Source organism: Thrips palmi, unplaced genomic scaffold (genome assembly GCF_012932325.1).
Source record: "Thrips palmi isolate BJ-2018 unplaced genomic scaffold, TpBJ-2018v1 HiC_scaffold_17, whole genome shotgun sequence".
Taxonomy (NCBI): domain Eukaryota; kingdom Metazoa; phylum Arthropoda; class Insecta; order Thysanoptera; family Thripidae; genus Thrips; species Thrips palmi.
Window position 1 is genome coordinate 7,657,865 of NW_023144626.1, and position 21,968 is coordinate 7,679,832.

The 21,968-nt window shown below is 56.5% G+C and overlaps 1 protein-coding gene across 3 annotated transcripts; it reads right to left on the minus strand.

Annotated features, from left to right (window-relative positions):
• Positions 1-93: 93 nt before the first annotated feature.
• Positions 94-21,604, minus strand: LOC117643782 (bifunctional heparan sulfate N-deacetylase/N-sulfotransferase). 3 transcript variants are annotated; one of them, XM_034382862.1, is made up of 15 exons: positions 21,117-21,604; positions 4,992-5,615; positions 4,711-4,911; positions 4,370-4,622; positions 4,103-4,291; positions 3,692-4,022; positions 3,490-3,605; positions 3,216-3,401; positions 2,990-3,118; positions 2,714-2,896; positions 2,399-2,619; positions 2,037-2,315; positions 1,775-1,951; positions 1,564-1,684; positions 94-1,478 (listed from the first exon to the last, which is right to left on the minus strand). In XM_034382862.1, exons 2-15 carry the CDS (start codon positions 5,243-5,245, stop codon positions 1,377-1,379), a joined length of 2,742 nt encoding a protein of 913 aa, XP_034238753.1. In that variant the 5' UTR covers positions 5,246-5,615; positions 21,117-21,604; the 3' UTR covers positions 94-1,376. The 3 variants fall into 3 exon arrangements, with proteins under 3 accessions (XP_034238753.1, XP_034238754.1, XP_034238755.1); XM_034382863.1 differs by lacking the exon at positions 21,117-21,604 and adding an exon at positions 5,743-5,939; XM_034382864.1 differs by lacking the exon at positions 21,117-21,604 and adding an exon at positions 5,739-5,939.
• Positions 21,605-21,968: the final 364 nt, after the last annotated feature.

Sequence of the window (21,968 nt, forward strand, 5' to 3'; positions counted from 1 at the left end):
TCCAGCGTTTCAAGTGCACATGCATGGCAATGTGTGGAAAAGGATAAGAAGGGCAGTTGAGAGAAACTACTAATGGGAAAATTAACTCAGAGGTATAGTCCATTCATTGTTGTTTATTCTTAATGCTTCCTAAGAATGAAAACACCATCACTTTAGATCACATCTGTATACAGCTTTGCCATTGCAATATGAAGGGTACAAACAAATGCTGTAAATATTACAGCGGACATAGCAACTGTGCAATGACATCAATTGGCTGATTTGACTTGAAATTGATTATGCAACAGGCTTAACAATTGACAACACAGTGTAGATTGACATTCTACTTTAAATATAACTGAATACAAAATCACTTGTGTATTGTGCTAAATGGCACAACAAATTTTTTAGCTTTTACTCTACAAGAATCACATCATTTTGTAAGAATCCTGCCAATCGTAAATTAATGTCTGAAATGAGAATACATAATGAAAGCAGCAACATCAATAAACAGATTTAAAAACTAAAGAAAAAAAATGCAGAAGACAAAAAGTGTTAAATTAAAGAGACAACTGGAGACAATGGTCGGTAGCAGGTTTGCACAGCAATTAGAACTTAAGAGTAAAGCTTGGAACAACTGGGCGGACTAACTGGAGGTAACATGATCACACAAAGCCTTGAAAAATTCAGGTGATTATGATTGTGATCATTATCAGTTTCACCAACCAGAATATCACAGACAAGTAATTAATTTATGAGTACATCAGTACACAATCTAATCCTATTATGAGAACATGTCTTAATACATAACAATTAATTTACTTTCTGAGGGTTCACATTATTCTTGAACACCTTGGAAGCTCATAGTTTGAGATATATTCAGAATTCACTGAGTGACATATGCCAATAAAGTTCAGAGTTTTTAACAACACTTTCATGCAACAACACTAATGAAACAATCAATTTTTTTAAACAAATTAACAATCAGTTAGAAATAGCCTTAAATCAATAATGCTGCTATAAACACAGCAGAAATTAATGAGTCATATTTACTACATTGCAACTTGCTTACCTTAGTAAGATATATACACACTGTACAGTAAATTTATTGATATTTGTACACAAATCTCTTTCATATATACAAAGATCAATTTAGATATGTCATAGTGACATTTAACAACAGTTCATATTAATTTTAAAGAGAACTAACAAGAATCTACACCTTAAAATTAGGAAAACGTAAGAAACAAATCATTATTATTAAATTCCATAACAAAATAAAAACTTTCCATCCAAAATAGACTTGGAGACAATTTTTCCTGTCATTGTGGAAAAGTTTTGCTTATGGCCTTCTCAAGTGATAATAACTTAATCATACTTGTCATTTGATAGACACATCAAAGAGCACTTAGATCTTCCTTCAGCCATTGTGGTACAACATGATTTCCCAATCGTTTGAAAAGTTTCAGAAGGGCTGTGTTGTGTGACAAGTAGTACCGCTGCAAGAAAAGGAACAAAGGAAAGATAAAATGATAATGTGGGTGATTAAGTTCTTTTTGTTTTGTTTTTTAAGTTAATATATACCTGCAGTAGTTTGTAAGATCGTTCTTCCATTGGGGGGTATTGACGTCCTTTACTTCGGCCCAAACACTTGGTATGATCAGAACTTACTACTTGGCAATAAAAACCTTTCTTCGAATCATACCTGAAAAAAAATCAGAGGTGGAAAGTATGAGATCTCCTCATCGCTCTATCACATTAAATCTTTAAGGACATCTAGAATATAATATTATACCTAAGATGTTTTGAATAATCGAAGGGTGGGGTAAGTTTCAAAAACCGCTGCAGCTCATTCATAACTCCTATAGGATTGTTACGAAGTTGTTCACCGTCTACTATGAGTAGTTGTTGAGGGGGATAATAAGAAAGCCATCTCTCCAAATGTTGAGAGTATTTACCAGGGTTCAGACACCTGCAAATTTGAAAGAAGAAAGTTGATGATGTTTCTCCTGTTTTCTGGTAGTGACAATAAAATCTACTTGCACACTATACAGTACCTGTTCCTCAATTCCCTTAGAGTTTTAGGAGCAGTGTCTGTTGCTGTAATGACTTGATGAAATGAGTAATTGAGTGCAATTTCGTCGCCATGCGCCCGCATGTGTTGGTACCATGAATAGGCGCGACGAGCAGGAGAAATAAGAATGGTGACCAGTTTGGCATGAGGGAGTAAAGCATGTGCACGTCGAGGAACAAGGTCTCCATCAAAGTAGGTTGCACTTTTCTCAAACAAATAACGAGAAGTGGAATTTGTTGGTGTTGGGAAAAAGCTCATATACCTATTTAAGGTGCAGAAACAAGAAACAAAGAATTACTTTGTGAATAACAAGAGGCATATTATAAGAACAGCACAGGTACCGACCAATCCAGTCCCCGATAATAATTTTTTCCATTGAAAAACTGAATTTCTTCAAAAGTGTCTTGGCTAGGAAAGTTGGATGATACTTCAGGATGCATTGACAAAAATGTATATAATGCTGTTGTACCAGTTTTTTGGGGACCAATCACCAGAAATCGGGGTAATTGTTCACATGTTTTATTGCGGGACCAAATTTTTTCATGCCTCATGTCGTCACAGGGATTCTGCATGAACGAAAGAAATGCATTCAATAATGAGTAATTTCCATCATAATGGGTTGATGAACAGCATACATGTATTAAGAAAAAATTTACTTACTCCCCAAACAGGATTTGCTTCCTCTGGATACATTTGGAAGTATTTCTCTGCTAGTTGAACTGGAGGAACAGATATCAACCGCAGATTGGTCCAACATTGTACAAATTTAATGACAGACTCAAAAGTATACAATGCTAGGCGGTCATTCCCATAGTTTGACATATGCGTCATAAAGATATTCATCTGAAATAATAATAAAAAGTTCAGTTTGGAATGAATCAGGTGTTGTTTGAAGGTGCAAAAGATAACATTTAAGGGGAAAGTGTCAGTACTTACAGGATTGTAGACTATTGTCTGGAAAAGTTCACCTCCTTGAATAGATTCATCCAATTTTTCTCTGCCCCCAGGATATCTTTCAATAAAAATTGTATGAGTAAACAAACCACATGTTTGTCTTGGTAATACCTGTGATAAAATGGTCAGATAAGATGATCCTCTAGTCCAAGTATAGAATAATAATGGTGTAGCTTTGTGACTTTTACGAAGATTCAAACAAACCAACCATGATGTTACGGTGTATGAAACCCCTTCGAAGGCGAGCCGGGCGCAAATGAGGATATTCTTCCGTAGACGTCACTCTCACATTCCATACACGTTTCCATGCCGCATAAAGAGGTTCATGCACTGGATAAACGCCGGAGTGGTGTGGGGAAACAGAATATCCAGTATCTGTTGGTATTCCATGCTCCTGAAAGGATTATTTGGAATGTATAAACTCCTTCTCTAGTCAATGACACAAATTTGAGGCAGTCAAATTTCAAGTCCTTTGGCCTTACCTTTGCAAAGTTTTTATTCAACATCATGTCTGTGGCCAGGAGAGTGCCATTATCATAGAGATGTGGTTGTTGATGGTTCCACATGTGACTAAACCACGTGAACTTATCAACATTTTCTAGAAAAAAAATAAGTTTAAACACAATATTAAAACATATTTTACAGGTTAAAGATAATGACATTGGAATTGGGAGACCAACTTACCAAGTAGCATGTCATCTCCTTGGTTTTCTTCTGGAGCTCCATGGTGAAAATATTTTCCGGAAAAGCCCAAATTGAATCGAAATCCTGGTACCATTTGCTGGATTCGAGTTTGACTCTTGAGAAGTGCATGAACATCGTCTTTTAAGAGCCGAGTGCCACGCTCCCCCACAAATATATCATCTATATCTACAAGAAGGAACCTTTGAAGACTTACACTCAACTGTCCATGAGATAAATAGGACAGAGAGTCAAGGAAAAGAAGTTTGTGGAGCCAGAAACGAAGACCTGCTCCAAACAGTATTCTTTGTATGCCATCAATTGATCCATGGTCCTGAAAGCAATAGAATACGATGAAATGAAAAGGTGAACAAACAACTGACAATAACAACTTAGTTTAGTAAGGAGACAAACCTGCACAATGGTGGTAAGAGGAGTCTTATCCTGACCACCCGGACCATCTCTTAATGCCCAAGCAAGGGGCTCGTATGTAGAGTGGTTGGGATGAAACACTGTCCAATCTTCACCAGGCAGTTGACCCCAGGCACTTTCACCAGCTCGCGTCAATCTCAGAATAGGTGATGCAGCATTTAAAACAGCATCCTGGATAGAGAGAAACAATAAAAGGAATGAGCCGGAATTCTCGACATCTATAACACCACAGAAATTAGTAAAAGCTACCTTAAGTCGTAGATTTGTATGAATGTATAATGGAAATCCCTTTAACTGCGCACCCACAAGGGTTTCCTCTGAGGCAGGTTGAAAGGCAACCACACCAACACTGTACTCCCGGCAATATTTGTCTATAAGTTCTCGGTTCCACTTATCCATATTCAAATACTTGTTGATGTTCTCAAACACTATAACTCCATACTTTCCCTTATCTAAATTTGTGAGAACTGGAAGGGATTTTCCAGCCACTTCTACTTTGTACCTAAAAAGAAAACAGATGGGAAAAAAAGGAATAAGTTAACAAATTTGTTACCGAATTTATTCGTTTTAAAAACTAGGTGAAGACGCACTTTATCCTGTTGTACACTAGAAGTTCTGCAATTTCTCTTCCAAGGCGTGAGTAAGTTGTTTCAACAAAAACTAGAACTTTAGCATCTATTCTCAAACGAGCCGCAGAGCGATGATCATGGGCTGGAGTTGGTATCCGAGATGGGCCCCCAGCCACAGAGCAGCGAATGGCAGGCTCTGGCCTTGTGTCACGCCTAATGAGACTGACAAATACAATGTACCATTTTAATACACTGACACGTTAAAGAAGGCAGACACACAAATACTACAAATTGCTTCCTACCTGGAAAAGGGATGATTGCCAAGGTAATGGGTGTAGTAAAGGATGGAGATAGTTGAGAGTAGAACAAGAGCAGCGACACAGCGCTTCACAGTGACAAGTCTGGTGAGACAAGCTAAACGGGAAGACTGACGCGCTAGTGAAGAGCTGCTCCCTCCAACATGAGAACCAGGCAACAGCAACGCTGCCTCGCTGTTCCCACCGACTCTGATTGAGCCTCCCAGCTTCTTCCGACTTTCAGATGAAAGCATCTTCATATTAAAATTATTGTCTTCCACAGACACACACACTCGCGCGCACACACACACACACACTCACACACACACTTTGAGTCTTTCTAATAAAAATGGCTTTTGACACACTTCATCCGTACTATGGCACTTGAATGCACATTTCTTTGCAATGAAGACAGTCACACAGGGATCAGACTACTGGCACATCAGCAGGCCGTTTCTTTTTATCTGTCGATCTTGGCATCTTGACGCCATTTGGTGTGCTTCCTCTGAGTGTTGACCAGCTTTGGGGGAGGCATGGTGGCTCACTTCAGCAAATACTTCACTCTTCGCCTTGGGCATCTCACATGAATGCACCCTCTCACACCAGGGCCACTGGAGTACACAGCAACACCTGGAACAAACACAAATTCTGTAAGGTTTTGGCGGCAAGACGAAGGAGAAATATGGCAAAGTTTAACTTGGACAGGACAGAATGTCGACAAGGGGAAGATCGCGCGAAAGAAGTGCTGCAGACCTACATCGAAGTCATGACAAGGCAAGGAGGGATGGGGAATGCCACGGCCTGGACCGCGTGTATTGGAGGTACTCGTCCCTGTCCAACCCCAGACGAGGTTCCTGCCTGAGCGCAGGCACTACACGGTACAGCACCACGCGGGGGCGGAGGCGACCGTGCGCCCGGCCGGCCGGCAGACCAAACACTGGAGCACGAACGGACGGGACGGGACTGGACGGACAGCAGCGTAGTGGCGGCAGGGCTGGGCCTGGCTGGGCGGAGCGCGGCGCGGCACGCACGCCGGAGCCCCCTCCCCTCCCCGCCACACCGCACTACCGCACCCGAACGCTCCGCGCTCCAGTCGTCAGTCGACAAGACGCCGCCAAGCGCCGCCGGCCGCCAGCCAGCCCGTGTACCCCCTTCCAACAAGGGGGCGTCGTGCACAGGGCGCCAGCGCGCAGCGTGCGCCGGCCAGCGGCTGCAGCAGCAGCCAGTGCCGTGGTCCACGTAGGTGCAGCATGCAGCACTAGTGCAGCGAGGTGCAGCCTGGCAGGAAAACGAAGGCCAACCTGCGCTCCCTTCCGTTAGTAGCTTGGCGCCATGACGCTACAGCCCCACGGGGCCAAAAAATGTCCCGCAAAGCGCGTTAATTTATTACCAAGTTGCGTATGCAACCACGGCGTTTGCTGTGAACTAGTTCACGGCGTTCCTGTGTTCTCAGTTACAGTGTTCACTGTGATCTGGCCACAGTAAACGCCGTGAATTGGAGCCTGATTTCAGTACGTCGGTGCTCCGGCGTCATCCTCACAGTGTTTACTGGGGACCAGATCACAGTGAACACCCCGAACAAAATCACAGTGAATCCCGTGAGCAGATCACAGTAAACGCTGTGAATTGACTCAGTGAAAACTGGTAATAAATTAACGGCATTTACAGGACATTTTTTGGGAGAGTGCCACGCGGGGGCGGAGGCGACCGTGCGCCCGGCCGGCCGGCAGACCAAACACTGGAGCACGAACGGACGGGACGGGACGGGACGGACAGCAGCGTAGTGGCGGCAGGGCTGGGCCTGGCTGGGCGGAGCGCGGCGCGGCACGCACGCCGGAGCCCCCTCCCCTCCCCGCCACACCGCACTACCGCACCGCGTGCCGCTCCGCGCTCCGCGTACGTGCCGACAAGCAGGCTGATTCCGAGAGTCGTCTTCGTCGCTCTGTCTCTCTCGCACTCATGGGCGTCCCTTATAGTGCGAGAGAGACGGAGCGACGAAGACGACTCTGGGAATCAGCCTAAAGGGACGCCCCAGCGCCGCCGAGCGCCGCCCAGCCAGGCGCCAGGTACTCCCCCTTCCAACAAGGGGGCGTCGTGCACAGGGCGCCAGCGCGCAGCGTGCGTCGGCCAGCGGCTGCAGCAGCAGCCAGTGCCGTGGTCCCCGTAGGTGCAGCATGCAGCACTAGTGCAGCGAGGTGCAGCCTGGCAGGACAAAGGACAAGGACTCTACCTGCAGCCCTTCCAGTGTGGGGCCGTGAGGCGCCACTCCGCCGCTCCCCAGCGGGGCCAGCAGGGCAAAAGGCAGCAGGCGGGCAGCGTCAGCGACGCACCCACCAGCCCGTTTCCGAGGAATCGTTTCGTCGCTCTGTCTCTCTCGCACCCGCACGGGACGCCCAGTGAGTGCGACAGAGACAGACGTCCAGCTTCCGGTACTTCCGGTTGGCGGGACAGGACGAGTGGATCGCCTGGTCGACTTGGCGGCGCGGGCCCGCTCGCCCCGCCACGGCCCCCAAAGGGGCTTCAATATATCCAGCGAGAGCGGTTCGAAGACGCCGTCGTCCTGACGGACAGCTTGTCCGCCGTGAAGGCGCTAAACAATCCCCACCCTACAGCCGCCACCCCCGAAGAGTTGGTGGTCGCGCGCCGCGACGCGGTGGCGCTCATGAAGTCTGGCGTCCGCATCGCTATAGCCTGGGTCCCTGCACACAAGGGCGTGGCCCCCAATGAAGCGGCGGACGCCGCGGCCAACTTGGCACGGACACAGGGTGATATCACTGTCCTAAATCTCCCCCCCCAGGCCTTCCACGGACAGCAAAAAGATGCCGCCTGGACAAGATGGGCTGAGGCCTGGAACGCCAGCCCCATCGGTCGCCACCTTCACGGCCTAGAACCGCGTCCCCCGCGCCAGCCGTGGTACAGGAGGGCGCAGAGCAGCCGCAGGACCTTGAGCGCGATGATCCGCCTCCGAATCGGCCACGCGGCCACCCCCGCGCACTTGCACCGCTGCGCCGGGACCGAGTCGCCCCGGTGTCCCCGCTGCGGCGGGACACGCCGGCGCAAAGAAACTTGCTGGAGATTGCGCCTTCGGGGGTTCGTATCGCGCTCGGGGGCGGAGGGGCGAGGAGGCCGGCATCTCCCCGACCTTCCTTCTAGCTGCAAAATCCGGCCCGAGCTCTCCGAGCTCTCGAGGGTTTCCTCAGGGAAAACCCCCATATCCAACTTTAAATGTTCCCGCGCACACAGCACACAGCGCCTTCCGCCCCGTCCCGTCGCTGCCCCGGGCCACTATGCGCTAAGCGCGGAGGCCGGACAAAAACCGAGAGTCTCTCTCTCTCTCTCTCCCGCCACGGCCCTCCGCACTCCGCGCAGCAAAGCACGCCTCTCACTACAAAGGCCCGCTAACACGCATTCATATTCAAACCCCGGTCCCCCTCGCCATGGCCATGCCATGGCATCGCCAGGGGGACCCAATGGAGGGAGGCCGACGGGGACGGGGGGGACCCAACGGTGCAAAGTTTGCTGTACCGCCCTCGACGTCGACGCCCTCCAGGCCGTCCCGTCCCCTGTCTGCGGCCCACTGTGCCCTGGCGGCCCCAAGGGCTGCCCCCGGCCCTTGGTCCATTCTTGCGCCCGATTCCAAAGGCTCGTTTCGTCACTCCGTCTCTCTCGCCCCCGACGGGTCGCCCTAGGGGTGCGAGAGAGACAGAGCGGCATTTGGCGGCTGGTCAAACTTGGCCTTGGTCGCGTTGGCGGTATTGTCGCGGGTGGTGAAGGGATAGGGCGGGGTCCGGCACAGACCAAGTCCACCCAAGTCTGCCCCACCACCGAGGCGTCGACCACCACTGCAAAACAAACCGGACCAAACCGTGTGTTTTTTTCGTCCTTGTTTTTTTTTTTCGGACCACACGCCGAGCGACACAGTGTTCCGCAAACGGCTTAGGCCCAGCGCAGGGCTAGCGAGCGGCTGGGCGGCAGGGCCGGCGCGGGCCTCCAACGCACATACAGCTGTTTGTTCAAGACACACGGGGCGACGCGACGCGACGTGGACGACATGGACGATAATCCTAGGACCACGCCCTCCCCTCCACTCCGCCCGTCCGCGGCGCAGCGCGGCGCGCAGAGGGAAGGACAAGTCGGTGGACGCCAAGAGAAAGTTACGAAAACGGTGCAAACGTAGTACGCACTGCCAAACTAGACAAAGACAGAAAGAAGACATCGAGTGGAGTGAAAGGTGACTGAAGAAATGCCGGTTCGAAATTGACCGGCTCGTTTACTGGAAGTTTGGAGCTCGCAAGGCCCGAACTCCCAACTCCAACCGTACGTACGCACACCGGACCGGGCGTGTTAACCCCGGTAGAAAAGGGGGGGGGGGCGATTCACAATACGCATTGTCAACAAACAACTATTCGTCTCTGCGCCGCAAGAACAAAAAGCGAGTTCGCGCAGACGCGCTCGCAATACGCAATACAATCGGCATTCCCAACGTGGAGCCAGAGGCACGGCGCGGACGCCCGGGGGGGGGGGGGGGGTACACACAAAGTCGCTCCACAACACGTATCAGGAAGATGTCGCCAAGTATCGCCTCGCCCCTCCTCCCCTCCCCCCAACTGTCAAAAAGAGACCAGCAATAGTTAGCGACAGGCTCCGCGCCCCGCGCCCAGGTACAGTACAGAGAGCGGCGGCCGCCAGAGACCCCGATGAGTCGGTTCGTCGCTGTCTTCCTCGCACCCACGCCTCCGTGCGACGCATGAGGGCGACAGAGACAGAGGGGCGAAGAGACTCTCCGGCACAACACTAGTGCACAGTGCACTGCGTTTCGCGATCATCACCGTCCGCGGCCCCGCTGCGGGCAGTGTAGCAGCTCACGAGCGCAGACCCCGCCAGCCAGCCAGCCAGCCAAGGGCCGGCCGAGGGCCGAGGCAACCCGATTCCCCCTAGTAATGATGTGTTTGACCCCCACGTCACTGCGGGACGGCCCCTACGGATACTCCGCCCGACCTATAGCTACTTTGCGATATCCGCGTCCATCCGCACCTCCGGGCCGGGGGGCAAGGGGGCCGGCGATAAATCTCAGCCCTGGCGCCCTGGCCCGGCCCCGGCCGACAGCACCGAGGTTATCGAATATTCCGCAGCCAAGGCGCGGCGGCGCGGCGCGGCATGATTAATAGATGGCCGAAAATCCGGAAGTCCGGAGCGGAAATACGAAAAAGAAAACGACCCAAAGTGAAATGCGCTGGTGGGCCGTGGCCGTGGCGGCCGCGGGGGCGGTAAAGCGAGAGCACATTCGCGTTGAAGGGCGAGATGCGGAAAATGGCGGGGCCGCGGAAAATGACGGCCGGGCCTTTGTTTCGATGAAATCGGAAGTAAGCGAGGGGAGGGGGAGGAGGGATACGACCGTGGGCACCGCGGCATCGGGCAGTGTACACGCGGTTCACGCCAAACAGCTGTGTTCGACGGCACGGTGAACATCGCCGCAGAGGGAGAGAAAAGGGAAGGCATGCCAACACGCCACGCAGTCCAAGTCCGTGCGGCGTGCGGGCTTTCCGCCGGGCTTTCCAACGCGAGCGCGATCTTGATGAGGGGAGGAGGGACGTCCCACCCCCACCCCTGCAGGCTGGTTCCGAACAGCGCTGTCTCTCTCGCACCCCCACGGTACTAAGGCACTGAGTGCGAGAGAGACAGACTGCGCTGCCCCCTTCCAGTACCTTCCGGGAGACGGCGAGTTGTGGACGAGGGGCTGGTGGGCGTTCAACAGAGGGTAGCAGCCCCGGGCGGCCCCGGGCGGCCCCGGGCAGCGACGCACCGCCAAACCGGAAGTAGACTCCGGGGGAGGGGAGAGTGCACCACGAGCACCGCGCACCCACCCCACGGCCTAACAGTGCACAGTGGGCCAGAAGACCGGCGCAGGCGACCAAAATCCCGGACGCGTTTTGAGCTAGTCACCAAATGGGGCTCAAACCGAACGTGTGACCCCACCGATGGATTGCTCTCCGAACGAGGAGTCCATTGGTGGGGTCACACGCTCGGTTCGAGTCCTGTTTAGCGACTCTGGAGCTCAAAACGGGTCTGCCGCCTGCGCCGGTCTTCTGGCCCACTGAGCAGTGTACCGACAGTGCACCCCGAGGGGTCGGCAACTCATATATTACTTCGTACACGGTGGCTATATTACCTGTATATTACCATATATTACTTGCATATTACCACAATTTCGCCTCTATAATACCCCTATATTACAATATATTACTTTGTATTACTTTATATTACACATATATTACCTATATTACTGGTAATATACGTATACTCCCTCGTACACGGCCAAGGGAAGTTGACGACCCCTCGGTGCACCCCCAACCACCTCCCCGCCAAAGTTGATCACGGCAGCCAAGTTTTCTCAAACGGCCCGCTAATTAATTGCATTTTCTTGCATGGTGCCGCCCCGTCGCGCCCCGTCGCCTCGGCGAGCAAGACGAGCGGAAAGGTGAAAGGCAGAAAAGGATAGAGAAGTCGAAGCAAACGCGACAGGGACGACGGTAGCGTTGCGGCGGCGCACCTCCTCCGAAACGCATTCCATTCCGCAACGCTTTTCAAAATCCACTCCGTAAGGATCCGCGGAAAGAGGGTGAAGAAGGCGGAAGGAACATCCTGAAACTCTTCTCGACCCGGAGCGAGAGCCCGCAGAGGCGAGCGCGCCAGCCGCGCCAGCCGGCCATGTCAGACGAGATCCGGAGCAAATTCAGACGCGGGTTTCCGGTTTCCAGTGGCGCGGCAAGGGGCAAGGGCAGCAGCCGAGCGAGGCCGAAGGGATTTCCGAAGGGTCGTCTCGTCGCTTTGTCTCTGTCGCGCTCATGGGGCGCCGCGTAAAGGCGCGAGGGAGACAGCGACGAAACGTTCCCTCGGATTCGCTCGGCTGGCCGAGGCCGGCCGACGTCGAATTGTGCTGAGCGAAGCTGAGCGCTTTCCGATAACGACATAGACAGATGTCGCACTGCCGCGCTCCGGTAGGGCCCCAGCCCCAGCCCGCCCCGGCCGCGGCCCTCCCAGCGTTACCCCCAACCAACAACCGGCACGGGAAAAGGGGGAGGGGGAGGGGTCTGCCACTCCCCGCCACTCCCGGCCACTCCGCACCGTCCCTAATGATGCGTTCAACGACTGGGTTCGGTTCCAGCGTGGCTCCAGGCTAGACTGGACCCCCGACGGGACGCCAACGCCGAGCCTCCAGTGCCGTGTGGTGCCGTGCCTCCGACGCCGTGCCTCCGACGCCGAGCCTCCAGTGCCGTGCCCCGCCCTCGTCTGCCAGACGGACCACTCACTCCAGCGCGAGTGCGCAAAGCGGCACAAGTAGTGTCGCCTGCAGGCCGAAGGACCGACTGGGGCCCCGCCGAGGCCCTTTACAGCGTAGCTAAAAGCAGATTCGCCGCGCTGCCCTCGAGGCGCCGCCAGTGCCGTGGCAGTGTGGCAGTGCCGTGGCAGTGCCCATCCTTTACCTGGACAGGCGCGCGCGCCAGGTAATCCAGACCAGACTGCCCCCTCCCCTCCCCCTTCCCCCGCTCCCCGGGCAATGTCGCCTGCTCGATGCGACGGCGACGCTGCGACGCTCATACAGTCGCCTCCTCGCCACGCCTGTTTGGTCAACAGTCTGAAACAAAAGGGAACAAAAACACAGGCAGGCAGCGCAAGTGGCGTCCAGCCGGCGCCTCGGCCCTGCCCCGCCCCGCCCCGCCCCGCCCCGCCCTGCCTTCCCTGTCGCAAGGATCCTCGCTGGCGGTGCTGGCGGCGCCCTGGCCGTCTGGCGGCCGATAACGCGGAACGCCTAGCCGGGCAAACATCGTCATGGCATCGATCGAGTCGCCGTCATTATGTCGTCCACTCCGCCCTCGGGGCGCGAGGCGCGGGGCGCGACCACGGCGTCGACCCGCGGTCGTAAACACGCGCCAGGAAATTGCCTCCACGCCGTCGACACGGCGTCGGCGCGGTGCATGGCGGCACGGCGAGGGTGTCGACGGCGGCGGGGCACCAGCGGCCGCCCCCTCAATCCGAGGGATCTCTCTCGCACCCATGGGGCTTCCCTTAGGGGTGCGAGAGAGACAGAGCGACGCATCGCGCCGCCAAGGAGAGCAAGGCCGCCGCGTTGATCCGCGCGCTCAAAAAACGGCGGGGCGGCGCCAACAGCACGGCCAGGAAGTCCCCGGCCCCGAACATGCAGAACGGCGGCCCGGTCCACGACGCCGTGCGACGCCGTGCCAGAGGAGGAGCAGAGGGCGCCGCGGCCAACCCCGACCCACATCACGGCGGCCGTCACGAACAGATAGAGCCCCCGCGACCCCCTACCCCCCGCGGGGCCGCGGCACAGCGGCGAAATGACACACAGTGAGCTTAGGGCGAGCGGGGCGTTGCGCGCGCGCCATGGACCGCGGACCGCCCGGCCTGGCCGAGCCGGGGAGGAGAGGGCTTAGGAGGGCTAAGGGCTCGGCCCTCGGCTTGGCCCACGGCGTGCCCCCAAAGCCCTCGGCTAGCCCGCGGGCCGCATGCCGGCCACGCCATCCGTTTCCATGACGGCCATGCCGCGCGGCCCGCGGAGCAGCGCGCAACCAGCAGACTCATCCAGAGAGTCGCTCTGTCTCTCTCGCACCTGTACGGGACGCCCCAGAAGTGCGAGGGAGACAGAGCGACGAAAACGCCTCTCGGCATCAGTCCGCAGAGGAGCGCGGAGCCATTCCAGCGGACGGGGCGGGCAGAGGGGCACGCCAAGTATGCGCGCACAGTGGGGCGGACGGACAAAGGACGCGGCATCGCGGGGGCGCGCGGAAAAAAAGAAGAAAAAACAACAAAAATGGAAATGACGGAACTTGTGCACCGGGCTGGACACACGGGGAGTATTTTGAGAGGCCAGCCGGCGGAACCTACTCGCTCGAAAAGCGAAGAGCGCGCGGTGTATAAAAAGAACCCGGCATCGCGCGCGTCGTGATGGTGATGGACCACCCTCAGCCTCGCGTGTATACAGTGTACAGGTGCGGACGACACCAGTAGTGTACAACGTTCAAGTGCGACGGATGAAGGAGCGAGATACCAGGAGCTGACTGCCTCAAAAAGGTTCTGGCGGAGAGGCAGCGCCAAGGCAGCGCCAACGGGGCCAATGGGTAGTTGCCTAACTCGCAGGGGTGTTTCATGCAAGCCGCCTGACAGCGCTGTCCCCAGTTTCCACTCCGAATGGCGCGAGGAAACCAAGGAAACCGACGCGAGGAACACGGGTGACGCAATGCATTGATCCTTCGCCAGTGTGGGTACGTATGCACCAGCGCGGCGCGGGGGAGGTGTATATTCACTCTGTGTGAGAGTGTGTGCGTGCGTGTGTGCCATTGCATCCGATGATCAGCCCGCAGCAAACAGAAGGAAGGGGTAAGCTTCCAGCCCCCACCAACGGCGTCAGGTTTGTGTGTTCTTCCGAGAAACGTACAGCCGCTCAGCCCCCCCCCCCTAAACCCAGCGGGCCCCGCGTAACCGCTCTCCACGGCTTGGAGGCGGATTCATCCGGGAGCGACGCGGCTGGGCTGAGCCACGGAGATAGAAGCCAGCGCGACACACGAATGGGTCATCTTTTTCCCGCATGCAAAGCACCACAGCGGGCGTGGACAACAGAGGCTGCTCCCGAGCAGTGTATAGTGCAGCGGTTCTCAACCTTTCTCGGCTCGCGACCCCAAATTTGTAGCCAAAAATTTCCGCGACCCCCAGGAAAAGTTTCGCGACCCCACGGGACCCCTCCTTTAGCATGCCACTGCGTCTGATCCGAGGCGGGCATTTTGCTCCCTCAACGGGGAATTGGTCTTTGGACCTTCCTTTAGCATGCCTCTGTTACGGAGTGCGATTATCAGTCTTAGTTTGGGAGCAGTATTGTCTCAAAGTTGGCCAAAACGCTCAGAAATGTCTTTAAAAAATCATGTTTTGGGTCGATTTTAAGCAGCCACTGCGTCTGATCCGAGGCGGGCATTTTGCTCCCTCAACGGGCAATTGTTCTTTGGACCTTCCTTTAGCATGCCTCTGTTACGGAATGCGATTATCAGTCTTAGTTTGGGAGCAGTATTGTCTCAAAGTTGACAAAAACAGGCACAACGATTTTTCAAAGGCATTTCTGAGCGTTTCGGCCAACTTTGAGACAATACTGCTCCCAAACTAAGACTGATAATCACACTCCGTAACAAAGGCATGCTAAAAGAAGGTCCAAAGACCAATTGCCCGTTGAAGGAGGACGAAATACCGCCTCGGGTCAGACGCAGTGACTGCTTAAAATAGGCCCAAAACACGATTTTTCAAAGACATTTCTGACCGTTTTGGTAAACTTTAAGACAATACTGCTCCCAAACTAAGACTGATAATCACACTCCGTAACAAAGGCATGCTAAAGGAAGGTTCAAAGACCAATTGCCGGTTGAGGGAGCAAAATGCCCGCCTCGGATCAGACGCAGTGGCTGCTTAAAATCGGCCCAAAACACGACCCCAGCTACCTCGCCGCGACCCCTTAAAATTTTTTCGCGACCCTAAGGTTGAGAACCACTGGTATAGTGTACATCCCTCTGTCTCACTCGCACACTCCGGACTCGTACTCGGAGCGTCCCGCGGGGTGCGAGAGAGACAGAGCGGTGGGTTGCCTGTCTTTCACGTTCAAAACGTCAGGGCTGGCAGCCCGCCGCTCTTTCGCATGTTTCCCTGAACACTCACGGCTGCCCGGCAGCAGACTGATTCCGAGAGTCGCCTCCGTCGCTCTGCCTCTCTCGCACTCACGGGGCGTGCCGTCAGGGCGCGACAGAGACAGAGCAACAAAAGCGACGCTCGGAATCAGTCTGCCGGCCCAACACGCCCACGTCCAGCCCCCTGCAAAGATAATCCCCTCTCCGTCCGGCCGGGCTGGCCCGGCGCCTCGCGGTCAGGGGCTGCGCCGCTGCACTGCAACAACGGGCAACGGGCCCCGCCAGTGGCCTGCCACCCCCACACCCCGACGGCCCGACGGACGGCCGAAATAGGGGCATACACCGCACACCGCCCCGTCCTGCCAGTCCTACCTCTCATTCTCTGGCTCGGTAATTTGATTACGAGTTTCCGGTGTTTCCGGTCCGAGCCATGGCGCCATGGCGCACGACGGGTGGCGGGGGGAAAGGGGGGGGGGGCATGATCCAGACCCGGACCAATACCAATAAAAGTCGGGGGCAGTCCAGTGCAGCAGCAGCCGCGCCTCCCCCGGGAGACCCGTCGTCCAACTCCACCCAGCCGTGTGCACCGTGCACTCCAAGCAAGGCCGATTGCCTCGATTGCCTAATCCAGCATCAAACGGCGGTGACATTCGCGACCCGAAAACAACAACAAAGGCACGGTCGCAATCCCGGCGTCCCTTCCGCCCCGCCATTTTCCCTTTCCTTTCGCTGGAAGAGTTGGCGTGGCGACTCTTGACGAGGAAAACATGACGGGAAGGCTCGTCTTTTGGCCGTCGCGACGCCCACGCCACTGTACGGGCACGCCACGCCACCGGCCAGCAGGCTGTCTCTCTCGCGTCCCCCCGAGTGCGGCAGAGACGGAGCGACGGAGTCTGCGGGCGGCACTGCCGGCACACCAAAGCCGGGATAAACACGCGCGGAAGCCCCGGCCGCCCCGCCGCCCCCGGCCGGCAGGGAGGCTAAAAGGAGGAGAAAACACGGTGTGCCTGCGCGGCCTGCACCGCTTGCACCGCCACTGCAGCAGCAGGCTTCTCCGCCGGAAGCGCGCGCGGCCGGAGAGTGGCCGCGTGACCGCCTACAGTGCAGTACAGTACACCCCGCCGCGGGATGCTGCTCTGCTGCAGCAGACCCACGTGAGGCTGGTGCACTGCATGATGAGCGCACTGTAGCGAGCGCAGCAACGCACACACCGTTGGCCGCTTCAATCGAGCCAAGGTCGTCGTAGAGGTCATATAGTGGTCATGTCGAGGAGGTCGACGTGGGTGGAGGTCGTCGTGGGTGGAGGCCGTCGTGGGTGGAGGTCGTCGTGGGTGGAGGTCAACGTGGGTGGAGGTCGACGTGGAGGTCAGCGCGGAGGTCGACGTGGAGGTCGACGTGGAGGTCGACGTGGAGGTCGACGTGGAGGTCGACGTGGAGGTCGACGTGGAGGTCGGCGCGGAGGTCGGCACGGAGGTCGACGCGGAGGTCGACGCGGAGGTCGACGCGGAGGTCGGCGCACGGATGCCGCACGCGCGGAACGGGTCCAATCCAGAAAGTTAAATCGAGGCACGCGACGGGAAAGAGGCAAGGACAGCTGCACACGATCGGAGGAAGCGCGCGTCATGTGTGCAGGCGGTTTGGGAGAGGGGGGGGGGGGCTGGCGCAGGGAAAAAGGACGCTTCTTCTTCAGCCCCACGTGCAGCCTGCATGGCCTGCATGCAGTGCAGGTGCAGTCACGCGCGTGCGGCGCGCCACGAGCCGCGTGCCAACACGTCCAAATCGATCGGCGTGCGGCGGTGCGCATGGCGGCGCATGCATTTTCCAGCGTGGGCGGGCGTGGCGACGCGACACACTCTTCTCTTGGCGCTAAAATGACAAAATGACACGGCGCGCGGAGGCGTGGCTTCGGCAGGCCGTCGAGGCCGCGGTGGATGACGGCGGACAGGAAGGACAGCGCGCCGGGCCGCGGACCGGACGATCACGACACGACGGTCACGCGACTTGGGTCGCGTTTGTGCAGCGGAAAAGTCACCGCCGTCGAGGAGATTCGAACCCGAGCCGGCCAGGCCAGGGCCTCGCGGACGGCGGCGCCACCGCGGCACCCTTCGCGGCACCCACAGGCTTCCCGCCCCTCCGCCGCACGCACCGGCACGCACCAGCACACGGACGTTATCGTCGCTGTGTCTCTCTCGCACCTGAACGGGACGCCCCATGAGTGCGAGAGGGACGGGGCGACGAAAGCGACTCTCGGAATCAGTGTGCGCCACACACGCCCGCGCGCGTGGTGCACGTGGTGTGGCACGCGTCCCGCTTTTCCGTAATCGGCCGGCGGCTTGGCCTGGCTTGGCCTGGCTCGGCTGGACGCAAGGCTGGTCGCCCCCCACGAAGAGGGTGCGGCGGCCACTGTGAAAAACCACCAAGCCACGGTGCCACAGGAAAAACTGCATTTCCGCCAGGAATCGCACCACGGCAAGGCAGCAGACAGATAAGGAGAGAGACAGTGCAGTCAAAACGTGCAGCCAACGGCAGGAACACAGGCAGTGCTTGTGCCTGAAGCGCCGACAAGAAAGTCGGCGAAGGCGGCGACTTGACGGGACTGACTCGATGAATTTAATATTTCCTCCAGAGTGGAAGAGAGCTCGGTTCTCGATACGGCGTCCAGAGGCGGACACCAATCCTCCGCGCCGCTACATTTTGCATCGCTTCGTGTATAATCTACCTCCTGCAGTCTGCGCGCCGAGGCCAAGCCGAAGGGCCGAAGGCTGACGGGGCACAACACGTGGGGAGCCACTGCGGCGCAACGTGTCTGGCCAGGGCTGCAGACTCATTCCGAGAGTCGTTTCCGTCGCTCTGTCTCTCTCGCGCCCTTCAGGGATGCCCCTTGAGTGCGCGAGAGACAGAGCGACGAAGACGACTCTCGGAATCAGTCTGCAGCGCAGCGCCCGGCAGCGCGCTCGGCGCGGCTAGAGAATGTGCTGGCCACATTTCCGGAACGCTAACCGAGCTGTCTATGCACGGGCGCTAGGCCTCGGCGCTAGGCCTCGGCGCTAGGCCTCGGCGCGGACGCAGTGCGAGCCAAGGGGTACCCAACTCAAGATAATCATTGCACGTCTAGTAACTAGACTCTAGTTGGTAATCAGTGAAATAATCAACATCATCCAGTGAAATGACAATCATACTTTCGGGGATTCAATCACTTTTGACCATTTTTGCGAGACCACTGCTCCCAAACTATCAGCGGTCAAAGCCTTCCCGAGGCGGGGCATGAAAGAGTAGGGTCTTCAGAATAGTAAGGCGTCGAGGGGGGCCTTTGACCGCAACTAAATTGGACGCAGTGACCGCTCAAAGTCAGCAAAAACGGTGATTTTCTGAAATTCATTCACTTTTTGACCATTTTTGCGAGACCACTACTCCAAAACTATCAGCGGTCAAAGCCTTCCCGAGGTGGGGCATGAAAGAGTAGGGTCTTCAGAATAGTAAGGCGTCAAGGGAGGCCTTTGACCGCAACTAAATTGGACGCAGTGACCGCTCAAAGTCAGCAAAAACGGTGATTTTCTGAAATTCATTCACTTTTTGACCATTTTTGCGAGACCACTGCTCCCAAACTATCAGCGGTCAAAGCCTTCCCGAGGCGGGGCATAAAAGAGTAGGGTCTTCAGAATAGTAAGGCGTCGAGGGAGGCCTTTGACCGCAACTAAATTTCACGCAGTGGCTGCCCAAAGTCACCAGTATTTAATTTCTGACACTTTAACAGCTTTCCGAGGTCGGCGCTCAAATAATCCCCAATATTTTTCAATAATCAACATAATAACCTCCTATAATCAGTGATGAGCGACAAAACCCCGCAGTGATTGGCCAAAGGAGCGCGCCGACAAGGACCAAGGACGAGGGGGGGAGGGGGGCACAAAACGGACAGAAAGCGGAGGGCGGTGCGGCTAGGCGGCGCGGCCGGTGAAGCAGCACGACGACGCCGTGGACGACGATGCCACGCTGCTGGAGACTGGGACGGGAAGATGGGATGGGAGATGAGGGGGAGCGGTATCTCCCCGCGCCGCTCCGCCGCACTCCGGGGCAGCTGGCGCTCGACCTGGCTGGGCTGGCGTAGCGTGGCGTAGCGTGGGTTGGGTGGACCATGGACCGGTTGTTCGGACCAAAAGGGCACCGTCCAGCGCCCTCCAGCAGACTCATTCCGAGAGTCGTTCTCGTCGCTGTGTCTCTCTCGCACCTGGGCGGGCTACCCCATGAGTGCGAGAGAGACAGAGCGACGGAAACGACTCTCGGAATCAGTGTGCTGCCCCAGGACCGCGCGCGGCCGAGGCTCCACAAGTCCGTCGTCATCGAGGCCGAGGCCCTGAGGGGGGCCAGGATGATTCCAACCGAGCTTGTGACCCCACCAATGGATTCCTCGTTCGGAGAGCAATCCATTGGTGGGGTCACACGTTCGGTTCGAGCGACTCTGGAGCTCAAAACGCGTCCGGGAATTGGACCGCCTTCACCGGTCTTCTGGCCCACTGTGCGCCGGCCCGTTTGCCGGCCAGTCTCAGGATCATCCCTGCGGCTTGTCTCGTATTTAGACCGGGCCGTAATCCGCATAACGAGCCCCCGCAGCCCCCGCTGGGTGCAGGTGGGGCGAGGCGGGGGGTGCCGGACGACGGATGGCGCGGGCGGGGAGGCAGGCGGCAGCCACCGGCCAGGTTTTGTTCTGCTGGCCACAGCTGGGCAATCCGGGCTTTCACTGCAACCCCGTCGCCCATCCCCCGCGCCCCCGCCCCGCCCCGCAACAAAGCCCAAAGCCCCGGCCGCCAGCGAACGTCGCGCAACGGGGAGGTGCATAATGCATCAGGCTGTGAGCGTGAAATCGACACGGCAGCCACAAAGGGTGCTCCAGGCAGGTGCGGCCAAAATAGCACGCACACTGCGGGGCTGCGGGGGCGTCGGGGGCGCAGCGCGTCTCGGAACACCCCCGCACTGTTGGCAACCCGTCGCACGGCGGGGCAGACTCGTAGTTCTCCCCTGGCGCCACGCTCTCATACGCTACACCTGATAGGCGTCGAGAAATGCCTGTCTGGAATTCCCCCTCCACTCCCCCCCCCCTTGGGCCACGGGCGCCACGGGCCTCCTTCTTTGTGTGAGAAGGCCCCCAGGCGGCCTGGCAGCGCTCGAGGCACCTGATGCCTATTTTACCAGAAAATTAATAGGTCCCCGGGACCGGCGCCCCCCACCCCTCCCCTCGTCTAGAACTATCAATTAGGCGCGCACACAAAGAGAGGCACTCACCCCATGAGGAAGGGGCAGCTGGAAAGGGGGGGAGGGGGTTAAAAGTAAACACGGCTCCCGGAGAGACAGAGCGAAGATGGATAATTAACGCCAAATAACAAAAGCAGAGTGGACAAAGAACAGCAAGTGCCGGCAGACACGACAAGAACACGGCCGAGCTATCAATATTTACCAGTCTGCTGCTGCCGCCCCTGCCGCCGCCGCGACGAGGGCCAGGAATGTCGATGTTGATGCTCCTGCTACACTGGGCGACCATAACCTCCAAGCGTTGCTCTCCTCGCGGCGCCGCGCGCAGCCGGGAGGACGTTTCCACACCTCGCCGCGCCCGCAGTCAGGGCGAGACAATGCCCGTCATGTCGATTATGACATGTCGACGCTGCACCGCTCGCGTCACCACTTCAAGTCGGAGAGGGCCTCCTCTGTGTGCTGCACAACACATCCAGTCTCGCGCCCCGCCAGCGTCCTGGCCGTCCGGGCGGACCCAGGCCGGCCGAATCCGCGGGGGAAGCAGCAGTGGGGAAGGCCGAATCACCACACACGGCCGGCCGGTGACATTCACAGCGCGACCCCGCGAAATGACAACAAACTCGCCCCTAACCTTATCTCTGGCGACACAAGAACTTCCTTGTTCGGCGGCCAGCCGTCCACTGACTTGCCGCCAGAGCGCGCTCGCGCTCGCGCTGCTGCCTGCCTGCCTGGCCGCCCCGCCGTGAACCCCAACTGGCGCGGCTCGCCATGGCTCGGCGCCCGATTCAAGCCAAGTTACGCCCACGAAGCGCACGAACGCACGAAGCGTACGAAGTGCACAAAGTGGGGAAGAAAAACATGGGCAGCCCCTCGACCAAAATTTTCGAACTAGTTTGGTGGGCGGAGACCGAGGCGGAGACCGAGGCGGAGACTTGATGGTTGTCGTAGCCGAAGTCACCGATCCAAAGCTGTGGGTTGAATGAAGCTTCATCCGGGTGCTAATTGGGCATGGAACCGGCATTAATCCACTACGCAAGACTGTTCAAACCCCTCCCCC

What these genes read in the sequence shown, in the direction of transcription:
- LOC117643782 (XM_034382862.1), bottom strand. Translation starts at nt 5,245, where the DNA reads ATGAAGATGCTTTCATCTGAAAGTCGGAAGAAGCTGGGAGGCTCAATC. An exon ending in ATACAAATCTACGACTTAAG is followed by an intron (nt 4,292 to 4,369) that starts GTAGCTTTTACT and finishes CTCTCTATCCAG; the next exon opens with GATGCTGTTTTAAATGCTGC. An exon ending in AGGAGATGACATGCTACTTG is followed by an intron (nt 3,606 to 3,691) that starts GTAAGTTGGTCT and finishes TTTTTTTTCTAG; the next exon opens with AAAATGTTGATAAGTTCACG.